The 16,532-nt window shown below is 38.6% G+C and overlaps 1 protein-coding gene across 1 annotated transcript in view; it reads left to right on the top strand.

The window, feature by feature from the left end:
• The window catches only part of sntg2 (syntrophin, gamma 2), a 44,448-nt gene extending 33,650 nt beyond the window's left edge, over nt 1-10,798 (top strand). The window contains exons 11-17 of the mRNA XM_036593098.1: nt 1,090-1,128; nt 1,726-1,842; nt 3,369-3,440; nt 3,595-3,804; nt 8,316-8,408; nt 9,459-9,569; nt 9,773-10,798. Coding sequence (XP_036448991.1) covers nt 1,090-1,128; nt 1,726-1,842; nt 3,369-3,440; nt 3,595-3,804; nt 8,316-8,408; nt 9,459-9,569; nt 9,773-9,904 — 774 coding nt within the window. The 3' untranslated portion in view covers nt 9,905-10,798. The remainder of the gene's footprint in view (nt 1-1,089; nt 1,129-1,725; nt 1,843-3,368; nt 3,441-3,594; nt 3,805-8,315; nt 8,409-9,458; nt 9,570-9,772) is intronic.
• The last annotated feature ends 5,734 nt before the right edge of the window (nt 10,799-16,532 follow it).

Genomic DNA, 16,532 nt, shown 5'->3' with positions numbered 1-16,532 from the left:
CTTATGACAAGCATGAAACAGGTCAGTGGATAGCATCACTCTCAGACAGATGGTTTGTACCCTTTGACCCTTAAGCTCCTTGTGCGGCAGGTGCACTGCAGGCTGACGCTGTGTTCTTCCAAGCCCACCTATACTCATGTGATCACGCTAATCATTGGTCTACTGTTCAAAAGGCCACCCTTCTTTTATTTAATTTCCAGTCAGGACTGCCATGTAGTACAAGTTATTTGTTTTTCAGGAGATATTTCTGAAGAGATTAGATTTAAAATAATCCATTGACATAATGAAGGTGAAAGTCAAAAGAAAATAAGAGAAAAAAAGAGCAAATCGGATGTGTTTGGGATTATTTGGATCGTGAAAAGCAGAAAATGTAACTAAATTTTAAGACTTTACTATGGAGGTGTGTAAAACTGTCCTTGCAGATGTCTTTGAAAAACGGAATGCAAGCCCAAAATAATATAAGCTGTAATAAATGCAAATGGTAGACACACTAAATGTTGAAAAATGTTGTTATATTGTGTAATTTTATGTTAAAGATATGTTTCCTGATGCTGAAAAATGAATAACTAGTATTTAATGGCTGTTTTGACTGGAAATTAAGAAATGAAGGGTGGTCTCTGACGTTCACAAAGCAAAAGCATTGTAGACAGTTGTTCTCAACTTTTTTGAATATTAAACAAATCATTTTTATTTGTAAATAAAACACATGAACCTCAGCTATCTATTGTGGAATTTTAAAATATATGGGAATATTTTGCAAACATCTAATAGCCCTTTCACCTGGTCAGTCTGAGCATAGCAATATCTCTATATGCTTAAGCGTAGTACGCCAAGAATCACTTGTAAGGTAGTGAACTTAGCTGAAAGGTTAGCTGTTTGGCTAAACACTGCTGCACACCATCACCAGTAGACTTCTTTTGCTGCCAGTCTCTGTTTTAGCATGTAACGATACATTCTGTGTGGCAGTTTTTATGGAAAAATCCCTCTCAAAAATATGGCCTGTGTGTTTTTTTTTTTTTAAAAAAGCTTATGTTCTTATTCATAACTAAAGAATAATAGATGTTAAATGACTCTCTTGTTTTGTTTCAGATAAAAACAGCAAACAAATTCTATTCTCCTGATGAGCAGGTAGGTTTTCATGTTTATTGCAGAGTTTATTGGAGAGTATGTACTTTACATGTTCTTTTTAAACTGTTTTGCAAATTAGCCCATTCACCATTATTGGGCTATGTCATATATACATTTACAGGGAGCAAAACATATTTGTATTTATACAACATTAACAGTACTTGCACCGTTTGTAGTTTGTTGTGCTCTTTCTAGCCATACCCACCATCTGTGGGCTAAAAGGCACAGTTGACAGATGTGTCATATCACATCAAGTCCTATCAAATGTGTAGGTGCCTTTTGTCAGTACTGTTTTATTGTCAATACTGTTTTGTGTCATTGTAACCTAGAATGCCAAGAGGAGAAGAAAGCCATTTGTTTCTACCATCCTGTGACAAGTTATTATTTCATGCTTATATCTGCATCGTCACAATTACTTAAGCAACTGAAAACAGAAATATTGCAGATTTACTCACAAGCAGGCCATGACTGGTGTGGGGGAAAAAAAAACATCCTGCCGATGTGTGCTGTGCTCAGCGTGAGAAACTCTCTCAGCTGAGAGAATTTCTGCAGTTTCAGGGCAATTGATTTTCAGCTTGTGAATGTTTTTCTGTGCAGATCATCCATATGGGTTGGGTCTGTGAGCACCTTCATGGGAGTGATGCCAACCAGATTCAAAACTACAAGTTTCTGGCATTGAAAGGATCCTCTCTCTTCATTCTCAGGGGCCCTCCTGTAAGTCTGTAGCTATACAGAGTAAAAGTCAAAACACCTTTGCACAAAACATAAATCACAAAGAACACAGCCCCACCCAAGGACACTCTTTTGAGTCAAGGGGATAGGGCAGTCAATCATGAGCTTGTCTCCAAGTCTCACATAAACATCCTTTAGGCATCTTTGGTGCTTTGCAGATCTCAGCGCATCCTTCATAATCATGTATAATGAATCCATTTGTTTTTAATGGATTGTGCAGAGGGAAAGCTATTACCATGTTACCTATATTACTTGTGACAAATGTTTTGTCTTCGCCTTCCTTCAGATGTGAAATGCAGCCTTATATTGTGTTTGTATCTATTTAAGTATTATGCATAAAACTCTTCTCTGAAATTCAGTGTGCTGTCACTTTGGTTTACAGTCATCCAGTCAGTACAAATTGGGTTTTTTTTTTTAGATTTAGTAACATTGGCGTAAATGATAAGCATTACTTTCTAAAAAAAATAGTTTAGTATTGTGAAAAAGTCTGAGACCATTTATTTAATTTCTAGCAAAAATGACTATGAAATACAAGTTATTAATTTTTCCAGAGATTTGTTTGGAGAAGATATAAGACGCTCTTGCATAAGAAAAGACAAAGTCAAAGGTAAATAAGTAAAAAAACAGGAGTTTCCAAGTCGGGAGTTCAAAACATTATTGAAAGATATAGAGAAAGTGGGTCTCTTAAAAACTGTGGAAGATCTGGAGACTACTAAAACTGTCACTATCAGATAAACAGCACTTAAAGCTTTCATCTTTGAGACAGAGGAGAAAATCAAGCTCCACTCTTGCTTCAGATCTGCAGGTCTTTCTATCCCCTCCTCCACTGTGAGAAGACCACTTAACACTATGAGTCTGAAAGGATGCGTATCTGTCAGGAAGTCATTACTGAGAAAAGGAAATAGACAAAAAAGAAGAACATTTTCAAGTTTCACAAGTTATTGGTGTTCTCAGAACAGTGGGCCGCCCACTCCAAAGTCAAAAAAAAATTATCCTAGCAGATTTCTTTGGAAAAAGCAAGCCTTTTGAAAAGAATGGAATCTGTTATAAAGGCAAAGGGTGGACACACTAAATAGTGAAAAAATATATATTTTAGTTGTAGTGTGCTTTTCTGTTAAATATATGTTTGCTGAAACATTCGTAACTTAGAGTGCATATTGACTGGAAATTAAGTAAATGAAGGGCTCTGACTTACAGTACTGTATCTGTGTTAATAAACATCACACAGTGCTGTCAGAGCTGTGTGCATGTGCAGAATGACTGGTTACCTAAATGTATCAACTCTGTGGGTCATAAGGAGCTGAACTGCACAGATATGCCACTTTGTCAGCAGACAAAATTTGCTGAGCTGTGGTGCCACGCAGAATATTGAAAAAGGGCCAAAAACCTATGAGTGCTGAGCAGCCTGTAGTACAGTTTTCCTTTACTGTCTGCTGAAGGTTATTAGCGGTATATAAGCACTAAATTGGATCTCACTGCATTGTTCACTGTTTGTTTTCTCACATCAGGCTAGTGCATCAGACTGGGCTCAAGCCGAGGCCACATTTAACCTCTGTGAGGTTCTCTTTAAGGTTCATAAGGTACAGTTTATTTCTTTGTTATTAGCATTTTATTGCAATGGCAGATGTTCTGCTTGTGAAAAACAGGGCCACTATAAATGATCATGCTCTGTAGAATGCGATAGCTGAAAAAGCCTCTGTTGCAGTCTGAGTCTGTATGTATGTGTGACTGTAGCTGTGGATAGCGGAGGACTGCTGGATTCAGACAAAGCTGTACCCGGGCCTGCAGCAGGACTGTGAGTTGCGGGACAATGAGCCTTTCTGCTTCAGTGTGCTGGTGGGTCACGGGCAGAGCCACTGCTTTAGTGTGGAGCTGGGCACGGAGCTAGCGCTCTGGGAGAAGGCCTTCCAGAGAGCCGTCTTCATGGAGGTGCAGAGAGTAGGGGTAAGTATGGGGACCACTGTGCGAAAATGCAAAGTTGTCAGAAATCTCAAGCTGGCAGCCAATGAAGTGTGTTTTAAACAGATGTTTGGAGACATTATAAGGTCTCCAAAGATAACCCTTTCTAAAATATGTTGAACAGTTGAGATGGGGATACTGCCATGATTTTATAAAAGGCATAAAAAGTATAATATATTAATAATCATTGCCATTCTCTCTCCTGCTCTGTAATTCTCTCTAATCCTTTATAAGTAATATTTATTGCAAACGTACGGCCCAGTAATTTGCTGTTAATTAACTTATAATAACTTACTCCTTTTTTATTAGCTTTCAGTTATTTTTGAGTCTACATTCTCATGATTTGTAAATGAGTATGATTACTCATTTTATATTTCACATCCATTGGCTTTTCTATCTAACGTTTAATTTATTTTTCTATGTAATCTATATTACATAGCTCATGTAATTGTAAGAGACATTTTTAACATTAAAACAGTTGCAAGAGCAGACCCCAACACAAGCAGTCCACATAGACGATACAATTACAATTTCTAATTTACAAGCGAACCATTACTTTTAATTATCCTCAACAAGGCAGTCCATACAACGCAGAAATGGAGGCAAGCCTGAGTTCAACGTCTGATTTGTTCCTTTTCAAACATTATTATTTTTTTAATTAAATTTCTCTGAAGAACCTGTTTTGTAAGACCTCTCCTCATTGAGCCGTTAAATTGCCTCTCCTACACAAAGGTCGGCAGCATCATTGGTCTACTGATGAACTCCTTCAGGGAAACTCTTGTAAAGTATGAGCTGCCATGAGTTCACGAGGTGAAGGATTTAAGTTTCAACCATTCGTTCTGCTCATTTCTCTTTAAAGTCTGTCAAAGTCAGACCACAGCTTCTCATTACAGCACTATATGCATGCTGTGGATATATATGTGGTATTTTAGAATGGCTCCCATGCCAGACTATATAATAAGCTTTTGGTAAACTCTTGCTACTAACTTATGTCAAACTATGTGATTTGATGCTGCTGTATTGCATTCTGTCACTCTGTGTGAGCCATGCTGTGAATTACTATTGTCGCCAGTCTTTTGTCAAGACACTAGAGAGCTTGCAGGGGCAGTTGCGTGTTTGTCCTTGACCCATTCTTTACTTGATGCTATCTCTGGAAGGCTAGCTGTTACAAAACATTAAAATCATATTTATTATAAGGATTTAAATTTAAAATCACTTGAGATTATCCAACAAATTGGATCTTGTTAGGTTTTGTTTTCCTTCAAATATGTCTTTTATTAAAATATATCTTAAGATTGTGCCAGGTGTCGGGTCAAGGATTTCAGAAAACGGCCTACAGTGCTTGGTATAAATTTCCGTTTTCACTGAATAGAAGTAAAGTAAAGGTTGAAAAAATAGGAGCTCTGAGCCTGAGGGCTGTGATGCTTGGAACCCTTAACTAGAGACATTTATAAATAATAGAAAGGAAGAAACCAGTCAGAAGAGATTTAAATCACTACAATACTCAAATACAGCAAGGGCAAAGTAGCAAAGTGTAACCCCCCCCCGCCAAATCCTAGGCTATGGTTCTGCGCCGACGTTCCTTACAAACCAAAAGCCACCGCTCCTGCAATTATCTGCCTTGCATAGTATTTTCTATACCAGCCGTTTATAGCTTTGCAAGTGTATAAGCTGGGAGTACCATAAGTAGACAGTCTGAGGGGTCTATGAAAGATATAATAATCATATTATGTTCTGTGGAGTATTCATGAGGAGAAGTCACAGGGAGTTCAGGATCGTGATTCATCCAAGTTCAATTTCATTCCCATTTAACTGTGTGAACAATAGATTCTAAGGCGAGCGCCTAACTCAAGAGGTGGAAAATGTTCACATTTGATATGGAGGGGAGAGTGAGGATAGCGCTGCTCTTTCAGACCATATTAAGTGAGATTAAATACTGGTTGCTCTTAATCCACACTGGCCAAATCCTTGTAGGCAATGTGCACAACTGCAGTCATCAATGGTTCTGCAGCATGTAGTGCCATTACTTAGATGTAATTAACAATAATGTCTCCATTAAGCGATTTGTGAACTTGCTTTTTGAAAGCCAGCAGCTCGTCTACCACATCATCATGCCACCAACATGGTACTGCGCATGATTAATTAAGATTTTACTGCTTGGTTTTGGTGTTGGATTTTGTAATTCATGGTGCTGGGAAATTGATGACTGGCTTAAAAGAGCAGAGTTAATGCTCCGTGTGGTTTGGTTGCTGTCAACTTTCAGAGCCACTCGGGATGCTGATGAGTTTATTCTGCATGTGTGAACATGCCCAGTGTGAGGATTATCCTGAGGTGTTTTTTTCCGAGATGTGCAGAGAAGGGTTGCATGCTAGGCTTCCTAAGTGCTGAGCACTTTTTCATGAAAAAGAAACAACCAAAAACAGCACAGAAAATGACCAGTCCTCTTTCCCGCCTTAATGATGTAAACTTGAGACATTGTCCTGTGGGAGACTACTGAATGTGATGGAGGATTTCAGTTTGTGGGTGATGCTCTGTTCTCCAGCCAATTAGTCAAACCTCCTGTGGTCTACAATAAGTGCTCAGCAGCTCATCTTCAACTGAGACTTGCAACTCAACAGGACGCGGTGTGAAATAAACATGAGCGAGCAAGAAAATAAAGGCTCTTTGTGTTTGTCCAGCTCATTTAAACATGATGCCAGTTTTAAGATCTGCGAATTACACCATGTCTCTTTCAACACATTGCAGGGAGCTACACTGTTTTAGGCATTGTTGTTTTTGCCACCAGTTGAAGAAGTCAGAGGAGGTTCAGATGCTCTAAGCATGCTGCAGCATTAAGCATGTATGTTCTGAGTTGCTGCCTTCGTGCTTTGTTAAGGAGCCAGTCACTGTTTGCCGACACTGCTGATCAGACTTCAGCTTCACTCAAGCTGACAGGAAGATCCTAGAGCACACCTCACTATGTGTTTTCCCAAATTCCCTGAGGAAGCTCTCCAATTAGCGCTGTGTAGTCTGCATTTTACATGTCACAGACAGCGCTCACACTAGGCGACAGTAAGCAGTGGAAATCCGCCTCAGCGGCATCTTGCTTTTCTTGGCAGCTGAATTTGTCGTGCCTTCTAAAGCATGGCAGTGCATCTGGGAGGAGAGCATGAAGTCCTGCTTCAGTTATTGCTGACGGGGCTCTGTGATTAAGGCTATTAGCAGTCCATCCCTGTCCTAGCTAGATCATGGGCGCTAAAGTGCATCCCTGCTTAAAACCAGCAAGTGCACACACATACAGCTTGCTAACATGTCTCCACTGACGCGAAATTGGGTGTTCTGACATTCAGGCCGATTGAATTCCATTTGTACAATGATGAAGCAGGGGGTGTAGACATGCAGCAGCAGCAGAGAGCTACAAAGAACTGCTGAAAAGGTTTATGCAGCACAGAAATGTTACCAAAAGGACAGCATGCAAATTAGAGCTTATGAACCTATTGACTTTGTGTGTACGTTTTATAGTAGTTAGATAAGAAAATAATGGGGCCCACGAGAAATCTCAAGAAAGCTAGTGCAGATAATTTACACATTCTCTCAGTATCAGTGGAGGATATGGAGCCATATGCAGGAAAGATGGTTTGTATAACTTTAATAGTGTCTCTTCAAATCAGATAGATTCGCTGCTGTTGTAGGGTGATCAAAATGTTACTGCTAGGTGACCATAAAATCACTCTCTGGCTCTGCCTAATTGATTTAATGTGACCACTGACTCCATTCCCATGGATTTCATGCATACAAATGTTTCCTCTCCCTGGAGGATTTGATGGTGATTTTAAAACAGAACCCAGCAGCTTTGCAGTGAGCAGCACAGCTGTGATGGAAAGCGTTGGTCGAATCTGGGCATGATACCCCTTTAATCATATTGGCTAAACACATACTGCCAATAATCTAATTATGGTGAAGGTTGAGCAGGAGATTATTAACCAGCTGAAGAAAAAGAAACACAATTACATCAGGCCTTTCTGGTCGCCACTGCTATCTTGACTCCTTTTCCATCAACGTCCATTAGCATGTGGCGCTTATTTCTAAGCGAAAGCAAAGGAAAACAGTCTCAATTAACAAAACACCCTCTGGCAGTCTGTCCTCTAAGATAGTTTACTAATAATATCTAAATTGTTCTCTATTGACTGCATAATATATTCATTAGATTTCAAACCCTTTGATTTTTCTAATTTCCCTTTCTGCTAAGGAGAGAAGTGCCAGGCAGCTGTTGCCATAGCGACTAAACTATACCTGTCCTATTCCTGGGGAAAGTGACTGCTCCGCTGACAGTGGGAGTGCTGAAAATATTCACTTATTTACATAAATATGAATGAAACAGTTGGAAAGTATGAGCAGGCAATAATGAACTGATGTGCTGAAATGCCCTTTGGATGCAGTCTGGTGTTTATTATGTTCATTATTAGTGTCATTTTACAGGCTTAATATTAACTGATATTATTTTTTTCATTTGACAGTCGAAAACCTACATGTGCAGTAGCCAAGGGAAGATACTGTGCTTTACAATTGACTTTGAATCCGGCTTCTCTTGTTCAGAGAGCATTTCAAAGGTAAGATGACTGAGAATATTGCAGTCTTTACTCTCTCTTCACTCTGATACCACTCATTTCTGGTTTTAATCAGGCAACTGGAATATTTGTGTGTGCACCAAAAGGAAGGAGAGCATTTAGAGTCCTCACAGTCATCAGCTTGTGCTCCGATCATTTCCTAAAGTACATTTTGAGGATACTTGCTCCTTATTACCAAAACATGGTTAGATGAAATGGCTCGGTATTATATCAGGATTACTATAATCTAGACTTATAAAGCAGTTTGAATATTAATAGGCGAACACGAGTAGATTTCAAGGCTGACAGACTGGCCTAAATCTGGGCTTTACTGTTAATCATTCCAAACTTATTTGCATAGGAGTGAGCGCGTGTTAGCTGATCAGTTTCACTCTGTAAGGCAGCCGTTACAATGAGCGGGGATGACGTATATGCAAACGAGGCCCGATCTGGCCTTTTAGCAGCTCATAATGAGCTGCTTTCAGTACAGACTCCAGCTGTCCGTCTTTGTTTGGGACTAAGTACAGCACGATTTTCATGGACCGCTACAGCAGTCCATTTGCAGAGTCACTCTATATGAAGCAGGTAATTAATACATTCCATTTAGGATGATGATGCGGATGCAGCTTGAAAAGCTGCTAAAAATACTGTACACATCCGGTGTGGGCACATTGTATCATTATTTGTCATATAATATCTACACATCACTGCCTGCGGAGTAAATAACTATTACCATATCCTTTACAGCTGTCATTTTCTTCATTTTTACAGTCGAAAATCTCCATGTGACCTAGCAAAAGGAAAATAATGTGCTTTATGTTTGAATCCATTATCCATCGGTTTCCACTCAAGGATTAAAACTGAATACAAACGCAAGCAGAGTGAGGAAACCTTTCCTTTTGTAGTTGGTGATGATCAATCCCAAAAAAGCCATTACAATTCTGTATTCTGTACACAAAGCTCTGTAGTAATGGACATTTCTCAACTTTGACTTTGCTTTAGCTTTTTGACCTGCCTGCTATATTTGATTTCCTCTGGTCTTGTCATCCACAGAAAGTCATTTGGAGATATAAATTCTCCCAGCTAAAGGGTTCCTCTGATGATGGAAAGACAAGAGTGAAACTCTTATTCAAGAACTCAGAAAGCAAACAGATAGAAATGAAGGTAAGGTGTACGTCTGCAGCTCTCGGTATTAACATAGTGAATACAATCTGCAATTATCTCGTCAGTAATGAAAATAACTACAGAAATAATGTCAGTGTTCTACAGTTACAGCACATCCCATACTCATTATTCACACAGAAATAAACCTGTCAAGTTTTATTTTTAAAGATCTCTTCATTTATTCCTACATTTGGCCCAACCAGGAGCTGGAGTTTGCTAACCTGACGGCTGTTCTTCACTGTATCCACTCCTTCATCGCTGCCAAAGTGGCCTCAGTGGACCCACTCTTTGTCAACAATCAAACCATCACACGAAAGTACATGTACAACAGCTAGGAGTACAAGTGTTGTCAAGAACATGTACCATCTCGTCTGTGGATTCAGTCTGCTATACAGTCTGCTATTTTATGCACAATATCTATGAATATATCTAGTTCTTGTTATTTTTGTATGACTCTTATAAACCAAGAACAATGTAAAAAAAAAACATTCAAAAAAAACTTTTGGACTAGATGATATTTTGACATGCATTGATTAACGGTTTGGTACTCAACTACAATATGTTCATTGATCTGCTTCAAATCAGTTCATGTTGATCATGTAGCAAAGCAAATGTTCACATATGGTATATGGCATTATGAGTTTGTTAATGCATGCATTGCATTTAACAATTTACAGACTAAAACGGGTGAACCTTGGAAGAACTTTCAATTTGTATTTAACTTCTTGTCCCTGTGTCTTTCTTTAAGGTTATCGACTCATGGGTATCCCTGAAACTGTATACAGGTGCAACTCTTTAAAAAGATTTTTCACAATTATAAACTCCATTATCTTACTTCAAATATTATTTTGTCAAACTGATGTATATTAAAATTTGCAGACATCAAAAATCAACCGAAACAAGGCCTCAACTTTAAGATTTTTTATTCTTTTGGCATGATCTCAAAACTGTATTCAATTTTGTAATCAATGTCCATAGTTTTTTTTTTCCTTTGAATCTGAAATTCCTTAATTATAACCACATCACACAGATTTTTAGTGTAGCTGTAAGATAATTGTTTGATTGAACAGTAATTAGATCATGTAGGGTAGCCAACAGCTGTCCTAAGAAAGTTTCTTCCTTTTTCTAATCTGTGATAAAACTGAAGGCCCCTCATTTGCAGCTCTGTTCTGTATGGTGTTATCCACTACCTTTCCAAATAAAGGAACAGTTAATGAACTGTTGACAAAGACGTGTATGATCTTTTTCGTGTTTAGATTACTAAGAAAACTGGATGTTCAAAGCTGGCTGGTCTCTTTCCCTTTGTTTCTGCTCATTTTTCATGGTTTTTGGAATAATTAGTACAGTTAAAGAAAAATGATTCTTTAGTACAGCTGCAAATACAGATGCCAGATAAATGTCCCTTACCTTTAGGAAATTACAATTATAGAGTCACTGGTTTTCAGCAAACACTACTATGAAAAACATATTTGCACTCATTATTTTTATTTTTAGGTGTATTGTGATGCAATTTACTTTGTTCTGTCCGATACAGTACCCTGTCAACAGCGGAATATAGTTTTCAGGAGGCAGCATAAGCTCTTTGAACAAAAGAACCATCTGAAGCACTTGGATGCAAGGCAAAAAGCTTTGCAGGGTGAATTCTAAAGTAGCAGTACTCAAAGTTAGATTCAAAGAGCTCCTGCAGTCCACTGGGCAACAGCGAGGCAGTCACTGGAAAGTGAAAATTGTGGTAAAATAAACGTTGGAGGGAACAGAAACGTTGGAAGCAACAGAATAAGCGGCTTTAAAACAAAAGAGCTGCACATTGTTTGTCTATTACAATCTCAAAAAAGATGACGACACCGTGCTTTGTGGAGCACTTCAACACGAGCTCCTCACTGCTCAATTACCCACACATCTTCAAGGGAAAACGTTCCTTACTGAAGAGTTTGTGTTGCTCAGGCTTTACGTCGTGTGTTATTGTTCTCACAACAGTGATGGCAGAGCTACTGATGCAAGTTATACACAATGCCAGTTAACTTGCACATTGTGTGCACATTTTCTGACACTACAGAAATTGTACAACTGTCTTTTATAATGTTATCCATTATATATAGGTTTTAACATTGTAGTGCTACAGTTTTGAGAAAAAATGTTTTAAAAGTTGAAATAATAAGGATTTCCAGATAAACCGTTACTAAAATATAATCTGATATTCATCTATCTCATAATACTAATTTATTTAATTAATGTTTTATTTAACAAACACAATTTACAGTTGTGCTTATCTTTATTGAAAAGATGGTTCAAACATTCAACTCCACTCAAAAAAAGGTTTTTCTTTGCATTCAGTGATAAGGGGAAGCTCCTTTATGGGCTGATCTTTAATACATAGAGGATAGGATGTATTTTGGTCCTTACACAAAACTGGTTCAGTACATTCTTGGGATGTATAGTTTTAATGGTCGGCTTCAGGTGACAACACAGCTGTTCATTGGGATTCAATTTACGACTCTGATTTTTAAAATACAAAATCTCTTCTGTTTGAGTCACTCTGTTATGCCATTTCTGTATATTTTCCTGAAACTGATTGGTTCTTCTGTGTTTGAAAGCAACTCCACATCATTATAATCCCTCCACCATGCGTCAAAGTTGGGATGAGGGTCTGGTGTTGGTCTGCAGTGTTTTCTCCAAACATAACTCTATATATTTATGTTTTAATGTGGTGCCTCCACGTTACCTATGACTCATGAAGTGCAGGAGATGCCTGCAGACTCTCAGCTGTTTGAGAATTCTACAGCTTGCCCTTGCACTGATTTTTGTAGGACAACCACGAGAGACGGAGAGCAGCAGCGGATCTGAATTCCATTCCATTTTTAAAATGTCTGCCTGACTGTGGGCTGGTGGAGGGCTAAGTTTTTAGAAATCCTTTTGTAACCCACCTCAGAACTTCAACAATGTCTGAGGCTGCCTGAGATCTCTTTTGATCAGGCTACATTTCTCTTGAACACAATTCTCTTCTGAAGAACAGGTAATCATCACTGTGTGGTCTTTATATTACAAATCCACACCTGAATTGATTAGAACACCTGATTGACCGGAATACTTTATTTTCAAGACATAATTTTGAATCAATTACTTTGACTGTATCAAACTACTGGCCCAAGAATATTTATTATTAAATGTGGGCTGCAAATCTTTTGTTAGTAGACTTACTTCACCCACCAGACACCTTGGCTGGTTACTCAACAAAGGCTATATAAAATCAACTTAAAGTGATGTTTTTGAGTTTAAAAGCGATAAAGGTGAGCTGCAGGCAGGAGGAACCAAGCATGAATGCTGCACCCTCAGCAGGCATGCTTGTAATTTAGCTATAGCTAACTTAGCTATTATTCTAGTAAAATAGATTGATAGTTAGGTCTGCAAGTCTTGCAAATGTAAGGTTACTTGACTTAAAGGGGAACTCCACCGATTTTGCAGAATTACTAAAACATTCAATAGTTTAGATGTAAACTAAATCATTCAGAGTGTTCGGTATGAAATGCGCCTGTCTACAGAAATTTACCGAGTGAAAATTGTTCACCATTGTAGTACTAGGAATCAGACGTCATTCTGTCTACACTACAAATATCACAATTTTATCTGCAATCCAAAAGGACCAGTGAACTTACATGTGTCTTCTAAGTTTTTATCTGTCACGCTGATAATGGTAAAATAGTACTAAATTTGAAAAAATATTTTTTTTCTGGGTATTGTTTTTTCCTTACAACGCCCTGCATGTACCCCTCCGCCCTGCATGCCTTTTCAGTGTGAGTATTTATCAGAGGAGCCTGTAACAGATCACAGTTACACCTTGCTGGTTAGTTGTTCGGAAAGGTGGTGAACTGCGCTGTACCAGGGTGCAAAAGTAAATGGAGAAAATACAGTAGAGTGCGTTTTTTTCAGTTGCTGTTAATACCAGGAGTCCTGAAGTTGTGGCTAATTGTTTTTAAACTACACACAAATACCGAAGTCGAGTAACTCTAGGTTAGCTAGCTACAAATTTGGGGTTTGTAGCAGCCACTTCACCAATGAAGACTTCTCAAGACCAGTGAAGAAAATACAAATCAGATTTCTTCAAATGCCCTCTGCTGTTCCCTCTGTTGTATTTTCCACCACAGAATCCCAAATCAAGGTAAGAAACATATATGAGTGAAATAAATTAGCCGTCATTAGCCACTTAAGCAAAATTAACATCACGGCTGATTCGTGATAACACACAACCTCGAGTGTTCTATTGCTTTTATACAACAGTTAAATAAATAAAGTAAGAAGTAAATAAATCGGGCTGTGAACGTGGCATTTAATGTTCTAACGTTAGCAATTCCTGCCGCCAAATTCTAGTTCCTTAACAAGCAGCTTGTTGCTACGTCAGTGTAACGAACTCCGCTCACTCGGTGCACAGCCTGCTGTAAGCCTCGCCTTTTGAAGTGCGGACTGAGCCATAAAACTGCCGCAATATCAAGATTAACTCAGTGCTGTCTTTTTTGCTAGATCAGTATTAATGTTGTTTTGTTCCAGCCAGTCTGTAAAGCATCTTACAGCCCATTTTGTTTGGCGAAGGGTATTCGGTTCATTTCTGGCTGATTCCAGGTTGTTTAGGTTTTCTTCTGTCACAGCTGCCGACTGAAAAGCTGCTCAGTGGTAATGACAGTTTGGGAATTCAGTGTAGTCTCATCTTCAGAGTCTGACCAAATCGGCTGTCGGTCAAATGCGATCTTAAAAGTATCCATTTTCTGTTTGTGCGCAAAGTAAGAAGTAAAAACGTTCAAATGGCTTGAGCGTCTCCTACAGCTGTCAAAGTCGTTGCTTAGCAACGATGTCTCGGCGGAGTGATACGGTGTTTGTGAAAAAAACGTGACGTTATGGCGAAATAACAGCACGGTTAGAACACTTCTCAACCAATCAGCTGGCGTGGCCGGAACTAACTGTTGTATAATGTGCACAATATCACTGTTCGCTATTAGCTTACAGGCTGTCTAAAGTGGGCCATGCAATAACATAACTGTCTGCCTCGCCATCCTACCTCATAAACTGGTAAGCAGATTAGCAAGTAGTTTGTTGTTGACACCATCAGTGTCCATTCGTGCTGGGTTGTTCTGCTTCGTCGCTGGCGGGTTCGGTCTCTCTCTCTCTCTCTCTCTCTCTCTCTCTCTCTCTCTCTCTCTCTCTCTCTTTCTCTCTCTCTCTGCTTCAAGCCACTGCAACTCATTTATGTCTTTGGTTCAAATCGATTTGGCTCTACGACATTTTGGAAACACACCTCCTCGAAGTCCCCCTAATACTCTGCCATCTTCCAAAATAGACAAGAAACCGTAAAAGTAAACGGTAAACAGAACACGCTACCGGCGTTAGCCGCGTTGAACGGCTGTAGCTACAGGCCAGTAACAACAGAAGCGCGTTAGCTCGCGCATTGATCTCAGTTGAGAATGTGATTTTGAGAGGAAATACGAAAGTGATCCTGGAGTAATAGTTTATACTAAAAATACGTTTTAGGCCAAAACTTTATAACAAAACTATCACAAAAAAATGTCTCAGGTATCAAGCAACGCATTCATAACCATTTTGTGTAATAGCTTAACGGGATGTAGTTTTTAGAGCCATTAAATGCTTCGGACGTCTGGTTCCTACTATTACAATGAACAATTCTGACTGGAAAGGCGCATTTTCCACCGAACCACTCTGAATGATTTTGTTTACATTTAAACCATTGAATGATTAATAAATTAATAATATTAGTAGTATTAATAGTATTAGTAGTAGTAGTAAATTATTAGTAGTATTAATAGTAGTAATAGTTGTGGTTGTGGACAAGAATTGCAAATAAACATTTACTAAAATGTGCTGAAGTGATTGTACTTCTAAATGTTATGTTATTAAATTTCAAACAAGATTTTTAAATGCATTTTTTCTGATATTTTTGTTTAAATGTAAATGTTATATAATTTAATACACACACACACACACACACACACACATCTCCTAAGCCACTTATCCTTCTGGGTCATGAGGGGAGCTGGGGCCTATCCCAGCAGTCATTGGGTGGAAGGCAGGATACACCCTGGACAGGTCTATAATTTAATATTCATACGTAAAAAATGTTGGGACATTTTTGGACAACCTGGCTAGTGGCCCCCAGTCTTTACATATCAAGATTTTGTTCTGAAATTTCAAAACCATTCATACAATAAGCCACATACTTTCAAGTTTTTTCTCACAGCTGTACATATTCATGGGGTGTTTTGAGGTAATGTTGAACTTATCTAAGTGCACTTATTAATGAGAACAGTGTATACAAGCTCTCCGCCTGAGTAAAGACACAGAGATTAAAGATAGACAGGCCTGGAATGAGAGACTGAAAATTAAATTTAATGCCAACAAAGTCTGAAAATTCCATTCAAAATGTAAGCATCTGCTCTTTTCCAGGATCAGGCGGCCTGGTTTCTGCCCAAGGACAGGATAAGAGAACTTCAAACAGTTGAAGGTTTTCTTAACTTTCATAAATTCTCTAAACCATGAGGATTTGAATGGTAATCGGACTGTGATTTCAAAGCCCTGAAAAATTTGACATACATAGCTGTGCTGTGTGTTTATAGTTGATCTTTCCACCTACGTAAATCATGTGCTTGGAGAGCAGCAAAAGACTAGAAAATCAAGTGGCTTTTGTGTGGAGTCAGCAGGGTATGACTAGGCCCTCTCAGGAAGAGAGAACTCTGATGCAGAGAGACAAGAGCGTAAACAGTCAGACTCTGCTAGAGATCACACCCAGAGAACACAGTAAGGAAATATTTGTCTTTTACTTTTTAATGTTTGACCTAAAAGATCAGAATTTCTGAGTGATTAGATAAAAGGTCTGGTTTTGGAGATTTCCATGTTAACCTTTGCTTGATGTTCAGCATTGAAAAAGAAAATAAATGTGTTAAAGTAATTGCACAGTAATTA

Source organism: Colossoma macropomum, unplaced genomic scaffold, assembly GCF_904425465.1.
Source record: "Colossoma macropomum unplaced genomic scaffold, Colossoma_macropomum, whole genome shotgun sequence".
Lineage (NCBI taxonomy): Eukaryota > Metazoa > Chordata > Actinopteri > Characiformes > Serrasalmidae > Colossoma > Colossoma macropomum.
The sequence above is the reverse complement of the archived record's forward strand: the minus strand, read 5'-3'. Positions and strand labels throughout refer to the sequence as shown.